General features: G+C 36.6%; 1 protein-coding gene across 9 annotated transcripts in view; it reads left to right on the plus strand.

The window, feature by feature from the left end:
- The window catches only part of LOC129266305 (ankyrin repeat and SAM domain-containing protein 3-like), a 19,362-nt gene continuing 2,861 nt past the window's right edge, over window positions 1–16,501 (plus strand). Inside the window, exons 1-7 of one of the 9 annotated variants that reach the window (XM_064103603.1) lie at window positions 1–237; window positions 3,026–3,208; window positions 4,194–4,392; window positions 7,890–8,011; window positions 9,513–9,594; window positions 10,483–10,618; window positions 11,136–14,773. In XM_064103603.1, the coding sequence (XP_063959673.1) occupies window positions 233–237; window positions 3,026–3,208; window positions 4,194–4,392; window positions 7,890–8,011; window positions 9,513–9,594; window positions 10,483–10,618; window positions 11,136–11,404 (996 nt within the window). In that variant the 5' untranslated portion in view covers window positions 1–232 and the 3' untranslated portion in view covers window positions 11,405–14,773. Of the gene's footprint in view, window positions 249–3,025; window positions 3,209–4,193; window positions 4,393–7,889; window positions 8,012–9,512; window positions 9,595–10,482; window positions 10,619–11,135; window positions 16,131–16,501 lie in introns of those variants that run through there. The other 8 variants (XM_064103610.1, XM_064103605.1, XM_064103607.1 and 5 more) reach the window with 8 other exon arrangements.

Here is a 16,501-nt window from a genome sequence, read left to right on the forward strand (position 1 = left end):
ACTGTCGCTGCAAACAAGGGCTAGCTAGCTATCCTGAGCTGGCGCCGGCCGGCCGGGAGTTGGCCGGAGCTAGCGCTCCGCTCGAGCCGGCCCGCTAGCTCTCGATCTCGGTACGTGTGTCGAGAAAAGGCGGCACTAACCGAGGTAAGGTCTGAGGAATAAACTTTTCGACTCGACGACTCGAGGGCGAGGCAACACGGATCACTGACGATACTATTTTGAATTTCGGATAATGATGTAGGCCTACGGTATTTTAATGCTTGTTATACTGATTTCTCACTGAATAAGGGGACATGAAATTAAAATTTTGAATGTTGTGCTCCCATTCTCGATGAGTGACAGACTCCCACTGGTTCGGCGACTGAGGCTGCGCCGAGCCTCAGCTCAGGCTCAAGCTGAGGCCTGACTGGGTCTCGGCTGCCAGCTGAGTGACAGTGCAGACTGAGTCGTGAGAGCATGCTGAGACTGTCTGAGTGATGATTGAGTTGATCAGTGTTATTATTGTGCCTGGTCGGGATATTGAATATTGTATAAAAAATTGTATAATTGGCACACTTGTATTTGAATGTTTGACTTGTCTTGTCATGCTTGTGCCTTTGGCTTTGTGGCAAAATGCCCCCCACAAAAAATTTGCTGACCTAAAAAAATATTTTTGGCTCATGAGTCATGTCGATGTACCTCAAGCGATGTTTGTGCAGGCTCCACTCCACTTCACTACCGGCTACCGCTACACTACGCTCTACATTGTACCTACCCGAACCTTGACTCAAGGCTTGAGACCCAAAACTCGCTCTGATACAACCCTAACCCAGGGAGCCCAGGGGCTTACCGTGTATTTGACCATACTCACGGGACAAGGGTGATTTATGGTCTAAATATTTCTCCAAATGAATTGTGAAAACAGAAATTATGCACTTACCACGATTATATGGATGAAGGTCTAACGAGTTTCCTGCACATCTGGGCACAGACTGGAACCTCAAAAAACGAAAAGTTCTCTCCTTCTACCCCCGTCTCGATCGGCCATTTTTGTTGAACCATTTTTGTTATGAATTGTAACAAAATGGCCGATCGAGACTGGTAAAAGTAGAGAACTTTTCGTTTTTTTTACTCTTGAGGTTCCAGTTTGTGCCCAGATGTCGGGAAACTGCCACTCGTTAGACCTTCATCCATATAATCGTGGTAAATGCATAATTTCTGTTTTCACAATTCATTTGGAGAAATATTTAGACCATAAATCACCCTTGTCCCGTGAGTATGGTCAAATACACGGTAAGCCCCTGGGCTCCCGCCCGCTGTGCTGGCGGGAGCTCCCTGGGTTAATACAACCCGAGTGACAAAGGTGGGATTTTATGGGGGGGAAATATAAAATTCATGCAACATCACGATCTTTAAAAACAAAACTAATATTCTTACTTTACACAAAGTTTTACTTCATTTCCATGCTTCTATCAGTCTCAAATTGGTGATTTAGAGCCAACATGGAGTTTCTCACACGTAACAATAATTCGCTGCCGATTTCAAAACATCGCATGCTCATGCGCGAGGGTCCAAGCAGACCCTCGCGCATGCGCATGCAATATTTTGTTTAATTTGTGATTGCTTGTCAGTTTCTTTTTTAAAATACATATAGATCTAGATCTACTTATTTGTCTTGCTATGCCTGATCAAATCAATTTCTTTGGAAACATGGGGCCCGTTTCTCAACACCGTCATAAGTCTAACTTCTTGACTAACTCGGAGATAGTGAGCTACTTGTCCGCTAACCGTTTCACGAAGCCCTCTTTACCAAGATCGGGTACAACAACCTCACTAAATATTTATGACACCTCCGAACCTGTCATAACTTCTTTCTTAATGACGTAGTGGCATCACATGGGTAGACTATGACAAGCAAAGGTGCCTAGATATTTGAAAATAACAATCTTACGTAATCGATCATAGAGGTTGAAATTACATCACAAAACAAGTGGGATAATGCATTCAATGATAATTCTAATAAAAAGAAACTATAAAAATTGTTAAAACGCCACAAAACCATTCAGTTTGAAATAGTAAAATGACTTAATCGATAAAGATTCTACCACGTCAGGCCATCCATAACTGGACTCGTATTTGTCCTTTTCAAACCCCTATTAACATTTGGATAAATTCTATCTCTAATTTATGCATAGAATTTGTCAAATCGTATGTTTCAGTTTCAAAGATTTATTTTTGTTTTTGTTAAACTATATTTTGATGATGTTTGGAATCTTAGAAGGGCGTATAATTGTCATCATTTTACAAAGAAAACAGTTATGGTTTACTTTCGCAAACTATTAAAATCCGATGTCCCGGGGGTACCCATCTCACGTCCACATGTGATTTTCTAGTCATGAAATTGTTTATTCATAATCTAATTTTCTCAGCAATTGAATGCTCCAATCTTCATGGTCTAAGTATGTATGATGCATAATTTACATGTGCTATTATTTATAGATGTATTTCCCAATTCATCACAATATTTGCAATTTTGTCATAATTTTTTTTTGAAAATTATGCTAGTTTGTGACTAAGGCTACGTCTCGTCTGCTCTTTTTACCGATAGTATCAATATCAAGGTATTCTAGTTAGGAAGCCTTTCGAGAAACAGGTTTAGTAATATTGGAACTAACTCCGTGGTTGGTGGATAAAGATATGACTAACTTGTCCAGGTGTTGAGAAACGGGCCCATGGGGTCCATACTAAGCATTAGATTAGTCCATACCCCATATTAGTATCCTTACACATTTTTTGGTTCTTCACCTTCCTCCCTCCGGATCCTGGTAACTCCCTCTCATCTCCATGGAATCTTGACCTCAGGTCAGGCATGGCTCAAAGTCAAACTCAACTTGTCGGTGAGGTGTCCAAGCTATGACAAAAGGAGTAAACAAGCTCGCCGACAAGTACCTCGGGTGATGGGTCATATGTAAATCAACCTGTTAGCATAAAATATTGAAAAATGTTTTTTGTGCCAACTTTTTTTCTTGTTTTTATTTTTTTACAGTATGGAATACCCTTATGAAGCCAGTGATGAAGCAAGTGAGTCAGAACTCCTGGACAAGAGTCTATCCATGTGGAAAGGATGGAGTGCTCTGGACAGTGAGAGTGCATTTGAACCCATCCCCTTAGACTTGCACACAGCCGCTTCAATTGGGCAGTATGACTGTGTGCACGCTTACATTGCAAGGTAATCGATCTGTCTAGGATTGTAGTTGCACTAACCCTCCTGGTGGGTGTTTCATAAAGCTGTTCGTAAGTTAAGAGAGACTTTAAGAATGACTGGAGATCCTTTCATGTGGCAAATGGTATATTCATTGGCGTTGGTTTAGCGCGGAAGAAAGGTTCACCAGTCGTTCTTTAAGTTGCTCTTAACTTACGAACAGCTTTATGAAACGGCCCCCTGATATTCAGACTCATGAATTAAACAATTTGCAATCGGTCCTTTCACACCTAACCAGTGAGAAAAAGTGTGAATGTGTACATGGTCACAAGCAGACTCTACTAAAGTCTGAAGATGGATGGATGCCAGTTGAACAATTTCAAAATGAGTTCTAAAGAATCCAATCAAATGACCACTCAAGAGACTATATAATTTGTGTAAAGCTATGCCAAATGATTCTGGAAGAAACTCTGTAACTGTGTAACTGTTGCCAATTTAGCAAAAAAGGAAGCAATTCAAGCATGATACCTAGCCTTTTTCCAACCGATGATAATCATGCACTCTCTCATATGCTTTTTCAGCTTGTTTTTCAGCTTGCATTTATTACATTTAATTATTTCACAAAGTTCAGTTAATGTAACTTTACCAGATAGAGATTTACGATGATAGGTGTAGTGACAGCAGACTCTGAACTTGGCATCTCTGTTTACAGTGAGTTCTCGCAACTACTACGCAGACGTTTTTTTTAACATTAAAAATCTATTGTCAAATGCCCTTCATGACAATGAAGACCTTATGGAGGGTCGATGTTCAAAACAAAACAGCAGTTTCATCTGTGACTGGACAAATGACATATTTCTTATTTTTCGTCAGCTTTGAAACGTTGGACGAAACTGCTGTTCCGATTCTCCGACCCTGGACAAAGCTCCGTTGTGATTTGACTTGCATTTTCAATGCGCTTGCTGCGTTGTAGGATTCGTTACTCCGTAATGTCTTTTCAAAATTTTTACAGTAGTGATGTGGATATCAACAAAAAGAACAAGGGTAGCTGGACCGCCCTCATGTACGCCTGCTACATCGGTCACGACACCATTGTCAATCTCCTCCTGGATGCCAAGGCAAAGGTCGATTTGAGGTCAAACAAGGGGTCAACGGCCCTAATGATGGCAGCTAGCTGTGGAAACGAAAGCGTCGCCTACTTCTTGCTTCAGGTATGGTCTATTAGTTGCAAATTTGAAAGGAAATTTCTTATTGGTTACTAGACTTTTGAATGAAATGCATGCCATATCAATATGCTACGATTATTTTGAATAATCTTTCCATGTCGCTAATAATCACAAATTGCAATGACAGGTTCCTCTTTCTTGTCAAATATTTCTTATTTCATATTGTTTGCTGTGTTCTCATTATGGTTTCTGGTGTTGATTCATTATCGTGTTAATTTATAAATTGCTTTAGGGGTAATTTCAAGTTTGCTCTATGCTTATATTCATTATCATTCATATGGTTGCAGTTATAGTTTTTTATGCAGTTTTTTTTATTAGCTACATGTATTTATGAGTTTGATATAATTTCTTTGCATTTTGTATTTGAATCCCATTCTTGTCTTTCAAATTACCTTATGGGCATTTTCACGGTAACTGACATTACACGGCACAATGTTTTCACACCTTTCATTGTGTGTATCTCTAAAACAACAAATGATGGGAGTTTGCTTTTGATAGAGTTAATAAAGTGAACCTTGCTGTATACTCTGATACTAAGTTTTCCTATGTAACCACATTTTTTTACGCATCAGCAAGCAAAAATGTGTCGGTAACTGACATTACGCAAAAGGACATGCAATTTCAGGGTGTCCATTAAAATTGAAATATCTCATGTCCCTGAGTAGATAGAGTAATAATTTGAATATGTAAATATACCTCCGTTACTAGGTTAAGATGTGTCAAAATATTAAAAAAATTGTTTTTGTCTTTTGGGGACTATGATGATTTTTCGACAACCATGCTGGTAACTGACATTACGGTATTACTGACATTACACTTAATTTGCCATAGAGATAACACATGGAAGTCAAATGTGTGGAATCATTGCATTGTATCTTCTGTGCAGGGCTTCACATGAAAGTGAGCTTGATGTGGAAGTATACCCAAGTTTTTAGGAACATTTCAATGAAAATTTTTTTCTTTTTCTCAATTCCTTTCTTTGATTTGAACATTTTTATCATTACTTGTCGGTAACTGACAATACACATTAACATTTACCAGTGCTATATGATTTTCAAAGGCATAATTTTCTTGGTACATGTACTTATATGTAAGGCTTTTTAAAATCATAAAAGTTTCATAATACTTCACATTTTTAATTATCAAAAGATAAGAAATGTATGTTTTACTTACTCGGGGGGGGGGGGGGTCATAGCAGCTACATGTTTTCCTATAGTATTTTGATATTGCATTGACTGTACGCATGGATTTTTCTGACTATACACCCATAATATATTCATCAGTTTTATATTGACTTTTTAAACCTATTCCTTCTCCAACCTCCCCCTCCCCTCAAAAAAGGCAAAAATTAATAAGGGTTTCCTCCCCTAGGCTACATGTACCCCTCCCCCGAATCTCATGCAGCCATGTAGTTTTATTGATTTCTATTCTGGTCAGTGCAAGCAATGCTTGTTCATATCTGTCGGATTTCAATTCTCTTCATAATTTGTTTAATCATTTTCTTTGCTAATTTCTTTTATAGGCTGTCAACAAAAAATAAACTATTTGTAAATTAGAAAAAAACACACCAGTTTTAGTAGATCCATGCAACATTGATCAGAACTGTCAAATTTCACTTTTCATCTATACTTGTAAACCAAAAACAAAATTGTATCACACATCCACACTACTAACAGGTATAAAAACCAGGAATTCACTTTTAGCGAGGCAATGCTCAAAAGAATCCTAGAAACTAAAAAAGGGGACCCTGAAAATCCCCTTCATCACAATGTTAAGCTTTAAAAATGTTGCAGATTTAGGCAATAGGTTGGGAAAAGTACCCCCTACCCCCCCCCCCCCCCGAAAACCAAACAAAAAATTGTCTGATACAAACAATTATTTACTTGGTAAGTGCATGTACAAAACAATTTCATAGTAATTTTTTTTTGCACGATGGGAATGCAACTTCCTTCATAATTTCATATAGTATTCCTTGTGAACTATACCTTTTAAAAGTCAATAGCAAGCTCCTTCTGGTGTGACTTGACTTAAATAACAAGTATACAATATTTCTTCACCATAAAATTGACCACATATTTGCATTTCAATATTGGTAACCAACGTTTTATCATGGTAACTGACATTACATCTCGGTAACTGACATTACATTTTCCACTTGGTAACTGACATTACATATATTTAATGGTACCCTATGGCTTCATTGTTAATTGGTAATCTTTAATTTTGGTATAGAAGGGAGGGGTGTTACCTAGAGAGGAAATCTACCAAGTTTCATATAATATATCCTCTTTTCCAGGAAATGAGAAAAAAAAGTTCATGTTTTCGGTAACTGACATTACATACCATATCACATACTTCATCAATGTTTTTTTATCAGATGAATGAATTACTGGTGTTTCTTTCTGTGGGATTTTAAAAAGTGTTATAATAGCAAGCTAAATCACAGGCGAAACCATCATGATCAAACCTGTTCTTTAAAAATCTGTCAAAACAAAATATGTATCAATATACTATTTTCAACACTAATTTGTATCCATACTTTGGCAGCCATTTTGAAATAAAAAATGGCTGCCAGAGTTGGAAAAAAAATTTGTCTCAGAAACTTCAGGTCTTGTTTTATTAAAAAACATAAAGCATTTTACATGAATATCAACTTGATTTTTTTGCCTCTGTGTCCATCTGTGGTGAAAATGCCCTTATGTTATATTGCAAGTACATGTATGTCACCAGTCACTTCTCTATCTCCATTTGTTTTCTCTATTCACAGTACCTTTGTGCATGCATTCACTCATGGGTCACTGTCTAGAACAGGTCAAAATTCATAAAAATCATGACTCCATCATCTTCTGGGCAATGGCTCCACTCAGTTTATACAAGAATGAACACTGATCTGCACACTGCATCCATCTGCAGTGACCAGCAATTCCCAGATCCAAATATATGTGATGCAGATTACAAATTGTGGTTAATGGATATCAATGTTATGGATGTTAACAAACTTGCATTTTTCAAGCCAAAATCTCTCTGGTCACCAAGCACAATACACAAATGTGTTAAAATGGCCGTCCTTCCCTGTCATTGCTCAAACAAAATACATGTATAAAGAAACGATGCAATGTATATTTTAATTTTGATGCGAATTTGATGAGTTTGTTATGGACGGTAGTTACTGCCACAGAAAATAGCCATTGTCAGTTTGTTAACTTTTTCATGCTAAAGTGTCACTGGCACCAAGCACATATATGGTGCAATTGATATCCATCCATAGTTAAAAAGTCATCTTACCCAAATCATTTTGAGGCAAAGATTCTGAGGCTTCAGGCCAAAATATGGTGAGGAGTCAAGGACTAAGAATTGCGACATTTTTCTGAGAATGACACTTATGAAGCTATTGCCTCTCACCTTCACCCGATCACTGTGGCTATTGATTTGATTTGTTTTGTTTGGTGGCACATTTCCTCATTTCATTTTGCATGACACAGGAAGGGGCGGAGCTTGAAATCGTTGATCACCGAGGCTGGACCGCTCTATTTTACGCCACCTACAATGGCCATCAGAGTATGGTTCAGTTTCTGCTTGAAAATGGCGCACAGCCCAATGCTAGGTGTGTTTTGAAAGTCAAACAAATTATAAATATTGCCAGTTTGGTATTTTCTTCACATTTACAGTTTTGTTTGGAATCCAAGAAATAATTCTATTTCATTTTCAAGAACGGGTGTATATGGAGGGATTTTTTCTTTTGCTTTTATGATGGATTTGAATCGTTAGAAGTGATCTGTAGCAATTTCTGCACAAGATACAAGCTTGTTGAAGCACTAGTAACAATTCAATCAAACTTACCAACAACAACAACAATATCGATCATTAAAGACACCGCACACCTTACGATTAGTCTGCAATCCGATTTTGGAATAAAAACATAGTATAATCGGAAGCTAATGTTGAGACATGAAATATCTTACTGTGTAATGGTCGAAATCATCGTACGAATACCTATTTTCAAATTTGTGACTATGCTATCATCCTTTTTAGAATAAAGTGAATTATGACATCATAGCAGTCGTACGATTGGCTATGTTTTGAAACTAATTTGGCCTTTACTCCAAAATTAAGGCTTGCAATCATTCAAATTGATATATTACGGTAGTATTCTTTCAGTTAATTTGATCCTCAAATAAAAATATACTTTTCATTCACATTTTCAAAAAATGAGCAAAATGCGATTTGTTCCAAATTCGGAACGTGGACCATTCGTTAGGTGTGTGGTGGCCTAAAGATATCCACATTTGTACTACCTGGACCTGTAAAACTATAGTTTATGCATTTTTTTGGGGGGGAAGTTGTCAGATTTGTTCATTATCCACATGCACACACTGCATTCCACACTTCTCATGGCTATTTTAATGTAATAGGAGTAACATGTAACATGCACACACACAGAAAAGAAAACTTGTGCAGATTGCCATTCCATCATTTTTGCTTATCCGTGTGCATGTACCATTCTCAGTTGTAGCTTCTATTACATGTATTATCTATTCTATTACATGTAGTATCACTTGAGATGTTCATTCAACCGATGTTGCTTTTCTTACTGTGCTCAGTTTTCATTAATTTGCATTTTTCAAACCCATACTGGCTTTCATTTGCTTGCTTCTGAGTGTGAGTTCTATTATTTTGCTGTATCTGAGGCTCGACACATTCACATTACCTAGGTTAATCTAGGTTACATCTATTTTTGGGACAATATGTAAAGTGTAGGTCAAAGCTGCACCGAAGTATAGTTTTGCTTTAGATTAGACCAAAAAATTGATTAATACACCCAGGGCTCGAATTAATTCAAGTGATGTATTCCAAGGTCATGGCCTCTGATGCCTGCCCTTCCACATATTTATAGAATTGGCCCAAATATGCCCTTTTTTGCATGTGGCCCTGGTGCCATGTAAACCTAGCATCCCTTCCCTTTCCTGTATTAAAAAAAGGAATTGCCCCTTTGAATTAGACTTGCACACCTTTTGATAATAATTATAATAATAATTTCAATAATAATAATTATTTCAGTTATCATTTTACATTTTTGATGGTAGAACTTGCACTTTTTTTTTCAGGGAACCTTCCTTAGGGATCACACCCCTGATGATGGCCGCTGCTGAGGGCCATGAAATTATTGTCAATTTTTTACTTGGAACAGTAAGTATAAAACCAATGACAAATGAATTCAGCTGTTTTTTTATCTGTAGTCATTAGTTAAATTTTGATGAGTTAAATGTTTTTCTTCAATATTTTTATTTTCAAAAGTTTATTGCTACTGAATTATCCAACTCAGCAAGACAAAGAATTTGAGTTTCTCTCTTAATACCTAGTTCTCAGTGTCACGATTCATGCCATAATTGAGATGGTTGTCTTAGTTGTGTAGAAATTGTAGTAATCATATCAGATCAGTTTTGGCGTTCATATTTATCATAGAAAAAAAATTGAATGGTTAAGTAATTTTTGCAGTCAGTTCCAAAAGGCACGGGAGGTAATGGCATTCGGTGAGAATGAGGTATTCGGAAGAGGGATGGCTACAAAATTAAATGTGGATTTTTTTATTGTGAACATGATTCAACCATACAGTGTAGGTGATTATTTAACCATGTTTACCATACTATGATAATAGATTGTTTTAGTTTTTTCTACAAGCCCCCATTGATAAAGAAAACTGATGGTGAATGGGGAGAGGGGGGAAGGATTGCACCCATCATTTTCAAATCCCCCTTCCAAAGTTGTCCATGTTTTGCAGAGTGGTACTTCAATGAACAGTTTTTTTACAGTCATTCCCCATTGGTGCTGTCACCTGATGCATTATTACACTTTATGCCATCATATTAAATTCTGTTCAGTCATAATTTCCTCAAAGACTGCATGATCTATATAGCAAGAAAAAAAAGGGGAAAATATCTCTGATGCCAAAGAAATTGGCATTTTTGTAGGCCAGTCAGTGTGGCATCCATGGCTATGGCCTCTGACGGGTTTGGATTGATTCAAGCAACTAATAGTTATTCTTGCTCTTTCTTTCCATCTTATTTATCATTACAGAAAGGTGTTGATATTGATTTGAAGAATCAAAGGGGTGATACAGCACGATCTCTTGCCCTCTTGAACGGCCATATGAAGATTGTGAGCTTGATTGATAACAGGAGTATGTCGCCCTCTAGTGTTCGATCAGCTCCAGGTTAGTTGGCATCACAGGTAGTTTAGGGAATGCGGAGAGTTTTATGGGAAAAATGTTTTGAAAGGATAAGTTTATAGCAGTTATTGAGTGATGGGGATTTTGAGAAGGACTGAGGGAGCGATGATGATGATGGTTATCTGTGATGTGAAGCTGATGGAAAGGAAGAACTCTGGTGTTTTGATGCAGATGTAGGATTTTGAAAAGATGGTGGATCACTATTGTCATGTATTGAGGAGGGAAATCATGTTATGAGAAGGGTGCTTAGTTTGAGGTGGCTGTTCAGAGGGGCCACCGAAGAAGACCTGGAAGAAGCGAGTGGTGGAAGAGTGTAGGAGTGTTGGGTTGATAGAGTTTAAGTGGAGGGAGGGGGTGAGGGTGGACTCTGTGAGTGCAAGATGATTCCATCCACCCCATAGTGCGGGACTAAACTAAATAGAAACCTGGATGACTGACTATTTGCTTCTTTGCAGAAAAAGTATTCAATTAAATTGTATTTTCTAAATACTTGTTTATCTAGGGCTTGGGGATGATTTGGATCTGAGTTCATCCGATGAGAACTTCCAGATGCCATCTTCCAGACCTTCTTTTCAACAACAACATCACCATCATCATCACCACCATTTGAAAGGTCGAGGTTCAAAGGCTAAAGGTCCCAGCATTCTTGATGGACCAGAAGCATTTGCAAAGATGTTGGGAGAGAAGAAAGCCAAACCACCGGATCTTCACAGCAAAGACCATTGTGAGTTTAATCGGTTACAATCTGGCGTAGAGCATTTGATCTTGTAAATGATAGAGAGCTGGTAATTAACTCTTACTATGCCATGCCCAATACCCCTATAGTGCCAGGGATATTCGAGGGAATCCTAAATTGACCGAAACGTAAGCAGAGACCGATTTTAAAACGGTCATATCTCTTTACCCGTACGTTGTATAATGAAACCTTCTACATATGAAATGATGCATGGTTCATGAACTTTATGATCATGTTATGACCTTTCATATTTGCAATCGGAAAAATTGAGAAAAGATGAAATATTTTACATAGTTTTTTTTCAATAAGTAAAACCTAGAAAATTATGGTTTCATGAACATTTCAAAGAGTAAATAACCTGAGTAATTGTAGAGATACCAAAAAATTAAGAGGATAAAATGAAAGTTCAATGTTTACCCTTTCAAATGACGTATCTACTGATGAAATTGAACAAACAGAAATATGAAAAATAATGCTCTTTTTAATGAAATACTATTTTGCTATTCAAGTTATTTCCTCTGAAATGTGAGAGGGTTTATACACACGAAATTGAAACCGACCTTTCCAAAAAAGGGCATTGTCGTCGATCAAGTGACCAATCACAACACAGCTGCGATCCCCACGCAAACACACACAATAATATATTAGAGCCATGTATCTTCACAGTGCAGCCAACCGTACCCTTACATTCGTGTAGTCTTCAAAACAAGACCCTGTAATTTTTCAGAATGCGCGGTATTCCGAAGCAACCGATATGGGGGAAACAAAATTATTAGCGCAGTGTAAATTTTATGTCATTTCAATTCTTGTCAATATTGTCGTAATGCAAAACATGTTTGTAGAAAAATCGTAACCTGGATACGATTTGTGGTGTGCGATGCACTCAACTATATACTGTTTTGGATAATGTAGGCGATTTCTATCCAGTGTCGGCAACAGACATTTGCGACCCACTCAACTATCGATCAAAAGCATGAATCAGTGTAAAGTTTGGCCATATTTTGTCAGGGTCGATTCGTCGTACATACTATACGGGCTTTCGTACTGTAACAAAGTTATTGCCAGTCAGAAGGAGACAAAATATAGAAAACTAAAGATGATATATTGAAATACAGATAAAGAGGGATCGGACAGATTCAATACTAACGGGTTTGGGGTGTAAAATGCCACAAAATAATATGGGCGTTTTTGGCAAAGTACACAGAACTAATAAAAAATGTTTAAATTTTTCGTGAATCAAGAAGAGGAAATACAGATCAGTTACAAACTAAAAATAAATTCAATACAAATTTTCAAAAAGAAATTTTAGTTCTATTTGTTCTGTATTTGTTGTCTGACCCCCCCTCGCCTTACAAAAAAGTGAGGTCAGGTGGAAATGTTTATGTTGATTTTTAGCCCTTTTTGTGGTGACCAAGGTTGAATACAAAATTAAATGTATTTATTACAAAACATAATTCTAGCATAATATTCATACGTTATCATTATTACGTAAATAACTGATCTCACATCTCTCTCTCTCTCTTTCCATCTATCTATCTATCCATCTCTCGTAATCTCTGATCTCTCTCTCCTTTCTTTTTCATGCCGTGTTTTTTTTTTCACTTTTATTTTACTTTTATATCTTTGCATAGATTCTGTGCTTAAATGATAAACGACAATTTACAGTGAGCTAATGAATTATAATGAGAGTAACAAAACTACTACTACTACTACTACTACTACTACTACTACTACTACTACTACTACTACACTACAACTACTTTTTACAGCAGTACAAAAACTGGGTGTCCTGGTCGGACAAATGAATCGCTTAAAATATTATGAACGTTGATATTTGTGAACACTCATTTTTAAACTGTCAAAAAATGTTAAGGTTGATCCGTTTTGAAGTAAGAGACCCCCCCCCCCCCCCGGCTTCCAGGGTAACCAAAATTAAGATAAATATAATGAATAATTACGCAATTAGAATTTTGTGATTACAGTCATTATAAGACTGGTATTCTGACAATTTACAGACTGTAATCTGTGCCAACTATGCATCTCGTACATGCCAAGGAATGGACAATACATGCCGGATATTCTTTTTCGTGTGGATAATATATATGAAAATATAATGGCAATTTTAGACAAGAAAAGGGCCCCATTGCATATTATGTCTTTGAATAATTGATTATTTTCAAACTTTAGGCTTCATTCCGCAAGCGAGCAAAGTAGCCACCTGTCTGATAGCGACTGCATTTTTATTGTTCATGCCACCAAGTCATGAACAATAGATGCCCAGACTCCCTTTCACGAGGAATGTCTAATCCGCACTCCCTCCTGACCTATTATCGAGGAGAGCAATTTAGCACAGGATGTTCATAGAAATCGGGCCACGCGCGCGTCTTTTGATTTGACAATTGAATACTTTCAAAGGTTCCGATACGCACAATAGCTTTTCTCTCCGTTGAGATCAAGATTAAGATTCCTCCGTCTCTATCCCCAACACCTTCCATTGACTTATTGCCATTAAAGTACATAATTTTTATTCAAATATTTGTTTCGACTTTATACGTCAAATTTCATGTAACCTAAATGATGATGATGATAATGATGATGAAAGGGATGATGGTAAAGATGGCATGGATAATGTCGAGAATGAGAACAAGAAATCACGGGGAAACAGCACACCTTGTAGCTGAAGCCTATTTTGCATATTTAGAAATAAAGGATAAAGATAAGATTTAAGATTGAAGAAATGTATAGGCTATATAATCCTTGACAAATAAAAAATACAGGAAATTGAAAGATAAAAGATGGAACATAAATAACGAAGCAATGGGGTGTGAAGGTATAAATTACTAACAATTTGGAGAAATTTAGATCTTTATAATTTGTTGAACCTTACGAATCTTTATTCAAATAATATGTTTGTAATGGATCATCTATCAGAAAAGTAAGATATTGCTTTCGATAATATCAGAAATTATATTTTCTACACCTCTTTATTTGTGATATTTATAATTACCCCGTCATTAAAAATATCAATCTAGTAAGGATTAATTTTACTTCCCCTTCCCTGAAATAAAAAATTAAATGGACATTATTTGCTGTTCAAATGATATATAAGTGACACCACTAAATTTCTTTATACCGTGCATTGTCAATATTCATGCAGTAGGACTTATGCACAATCAACATACTCGATATGTTAGTACAATTTACATTTCCAATTATTAAATTTGCTTGATATATTATTTTTTTTCCATTTAGTAGTAATCCAGTTTATGCTTCCCGATTTGCCATATGAGCTCAGCGTGTAGGGGAATATACCCATTATATTTTTGCTGGCAAAAAGGGAGAAACAAAATAAAGCGGAACATCGGAAGAAATTATGCATTGATTGATACAAATTATTTCTCGCTAATAAAACAAATGAGGAAGAATAAAAAAAAACGCATTACGCAAAATGCATGACATTCACAGAATTTTGTAAATAAAAGATTATGAAAAGTGCGTTTACTCGCTTGATTCGCTCACTCACACTTTTCTTTTTTTAATCTTCCTTACACCCATCATATTTTTATTTCACCCTTGTCACATTGACAACAAATATTTTGTTGATGCTCAAAATAATATTTAGGTTTCTTACCGTAACCGATGCAAATTTGATGCTTATTTTTTCCACCAAAATTGGTACGTAATTTGGTGTTGTTATCAAATTTTCCTGATCCATTTTTTTTTCATTTAGTAGTATATGATATCAGATTTGACATATGAACTCAGCGTGTAGGGGAATTTACCCATCATCGTTTTGCTGGCAAAAAGGGAGAAACAAAAGAAAGCGGATCATCGGAAGAAATGATACATTGATTAATATAAATTATATCCCGCTAATAAAACAAATGAGGAAGAACGGGGGAAAAACGCATTGCGGAAAATGCATGACAATCACAGAATGTTGTAAATAAAAGATAATGAAAAGTGCGTTTACTCGCTTGATTCGCTCACTCCCATTTTCTCTTTTTTTTCTTCCTTACACACATCATACTTTTTATTTCGCCCTTGCCACATTGACAATATACATTTTGCTAATGATCAAAATAATATTTAGGTTTCTTTCCGTAAATTTGATGTTTTTTTCACCGAACTTGGTACGTAATTTGGTGTTGTTAGATTTAGAAAACCGGCTTACAACCCTGTATGTGACGAAAAGGAGCAAAGGAGGAACATGAATAATAATTTTTTGTCGTAGAAGCTTTCACACTTCATCATGAGAATACTTTATATATATTATGTGACTCCCATGTTGATACAAACTGTCAAATGTGCATGCTTCATTTTTGTAGGCACTAGCGCCTCTCCATCACACTCTTTCCCCTTCTGCAGTTCTGAACCTGACAGTTAAAAACAAAACGCATACTTTCTTTCTTGAGTATTATACTTCTTCCAGCAATAAAACAAAGGTCATTATTGAAATAAAATAAAAATATTGCTTCCGTTTGCACTGGCATAGTTGACAAACATACTTTTCTTAGGTGACATCAGATCATGTCGACCAGTTGCATAAATCCGGTTCGACCAAGGTGTAGAAATGGGTGTTTATATTTTGTAGGTGTACACAAAATTCCTATCGCAAAGGTTATATTCGCGGCATCACGTGAGTATGGTTATAATGAGCCATTTATGAATTCCATAATTCCAACGTATATGTGCTGAAGGCGGGAGGTCCTATTCTCAAAAATTAAGTATGCCACAATTTAATCTATCAAAACGGTCATCAAAAAAGAAGGAGGAAAAAATGGAAGTGAATGAGAAACGGGTAAGATGTGATGTTATTTGCTCCATAATATGTCAAAATCTATACTACAAAATGAGATTTTCATTTTATTTTATTCCTAGCTCACTCGGGACTTTGACAGGTGCCGTGTTGTGGCCTCTCATTTTGGGGTATCATTTCACCACTTGTATTATTTTACATATGTTGTCTACCCCCGTAACATATAGCCCTTGATGTGGGGGTGGCCCAAATTTTTAATTTTCAGCTAAATATATTGACGCTATAATGGTCACCCCCACTCCTCGGACCTGATTAACGCCACTGCAATGATTGTAACTTAAATGTTAAAGTTACATATTAATATAATATATAA

The sequence above is a fragment of the Lytechinus pictus genome, chromosome 8 (genome assembly GCF_037042905.1).
Source record: "Lytechinus pictus isolate F3 Inbred chromosome 8, Lp3.0, whole genome shotgun sequence".
Classification (NCBI taxonomy): domain Eukaryota; kingdom Metazoa; phylum Echinodermata; class Echinoidea; order Temnopleuroida; family Toxopneustidae; genus Lytechinus; species Lytechinus pictus.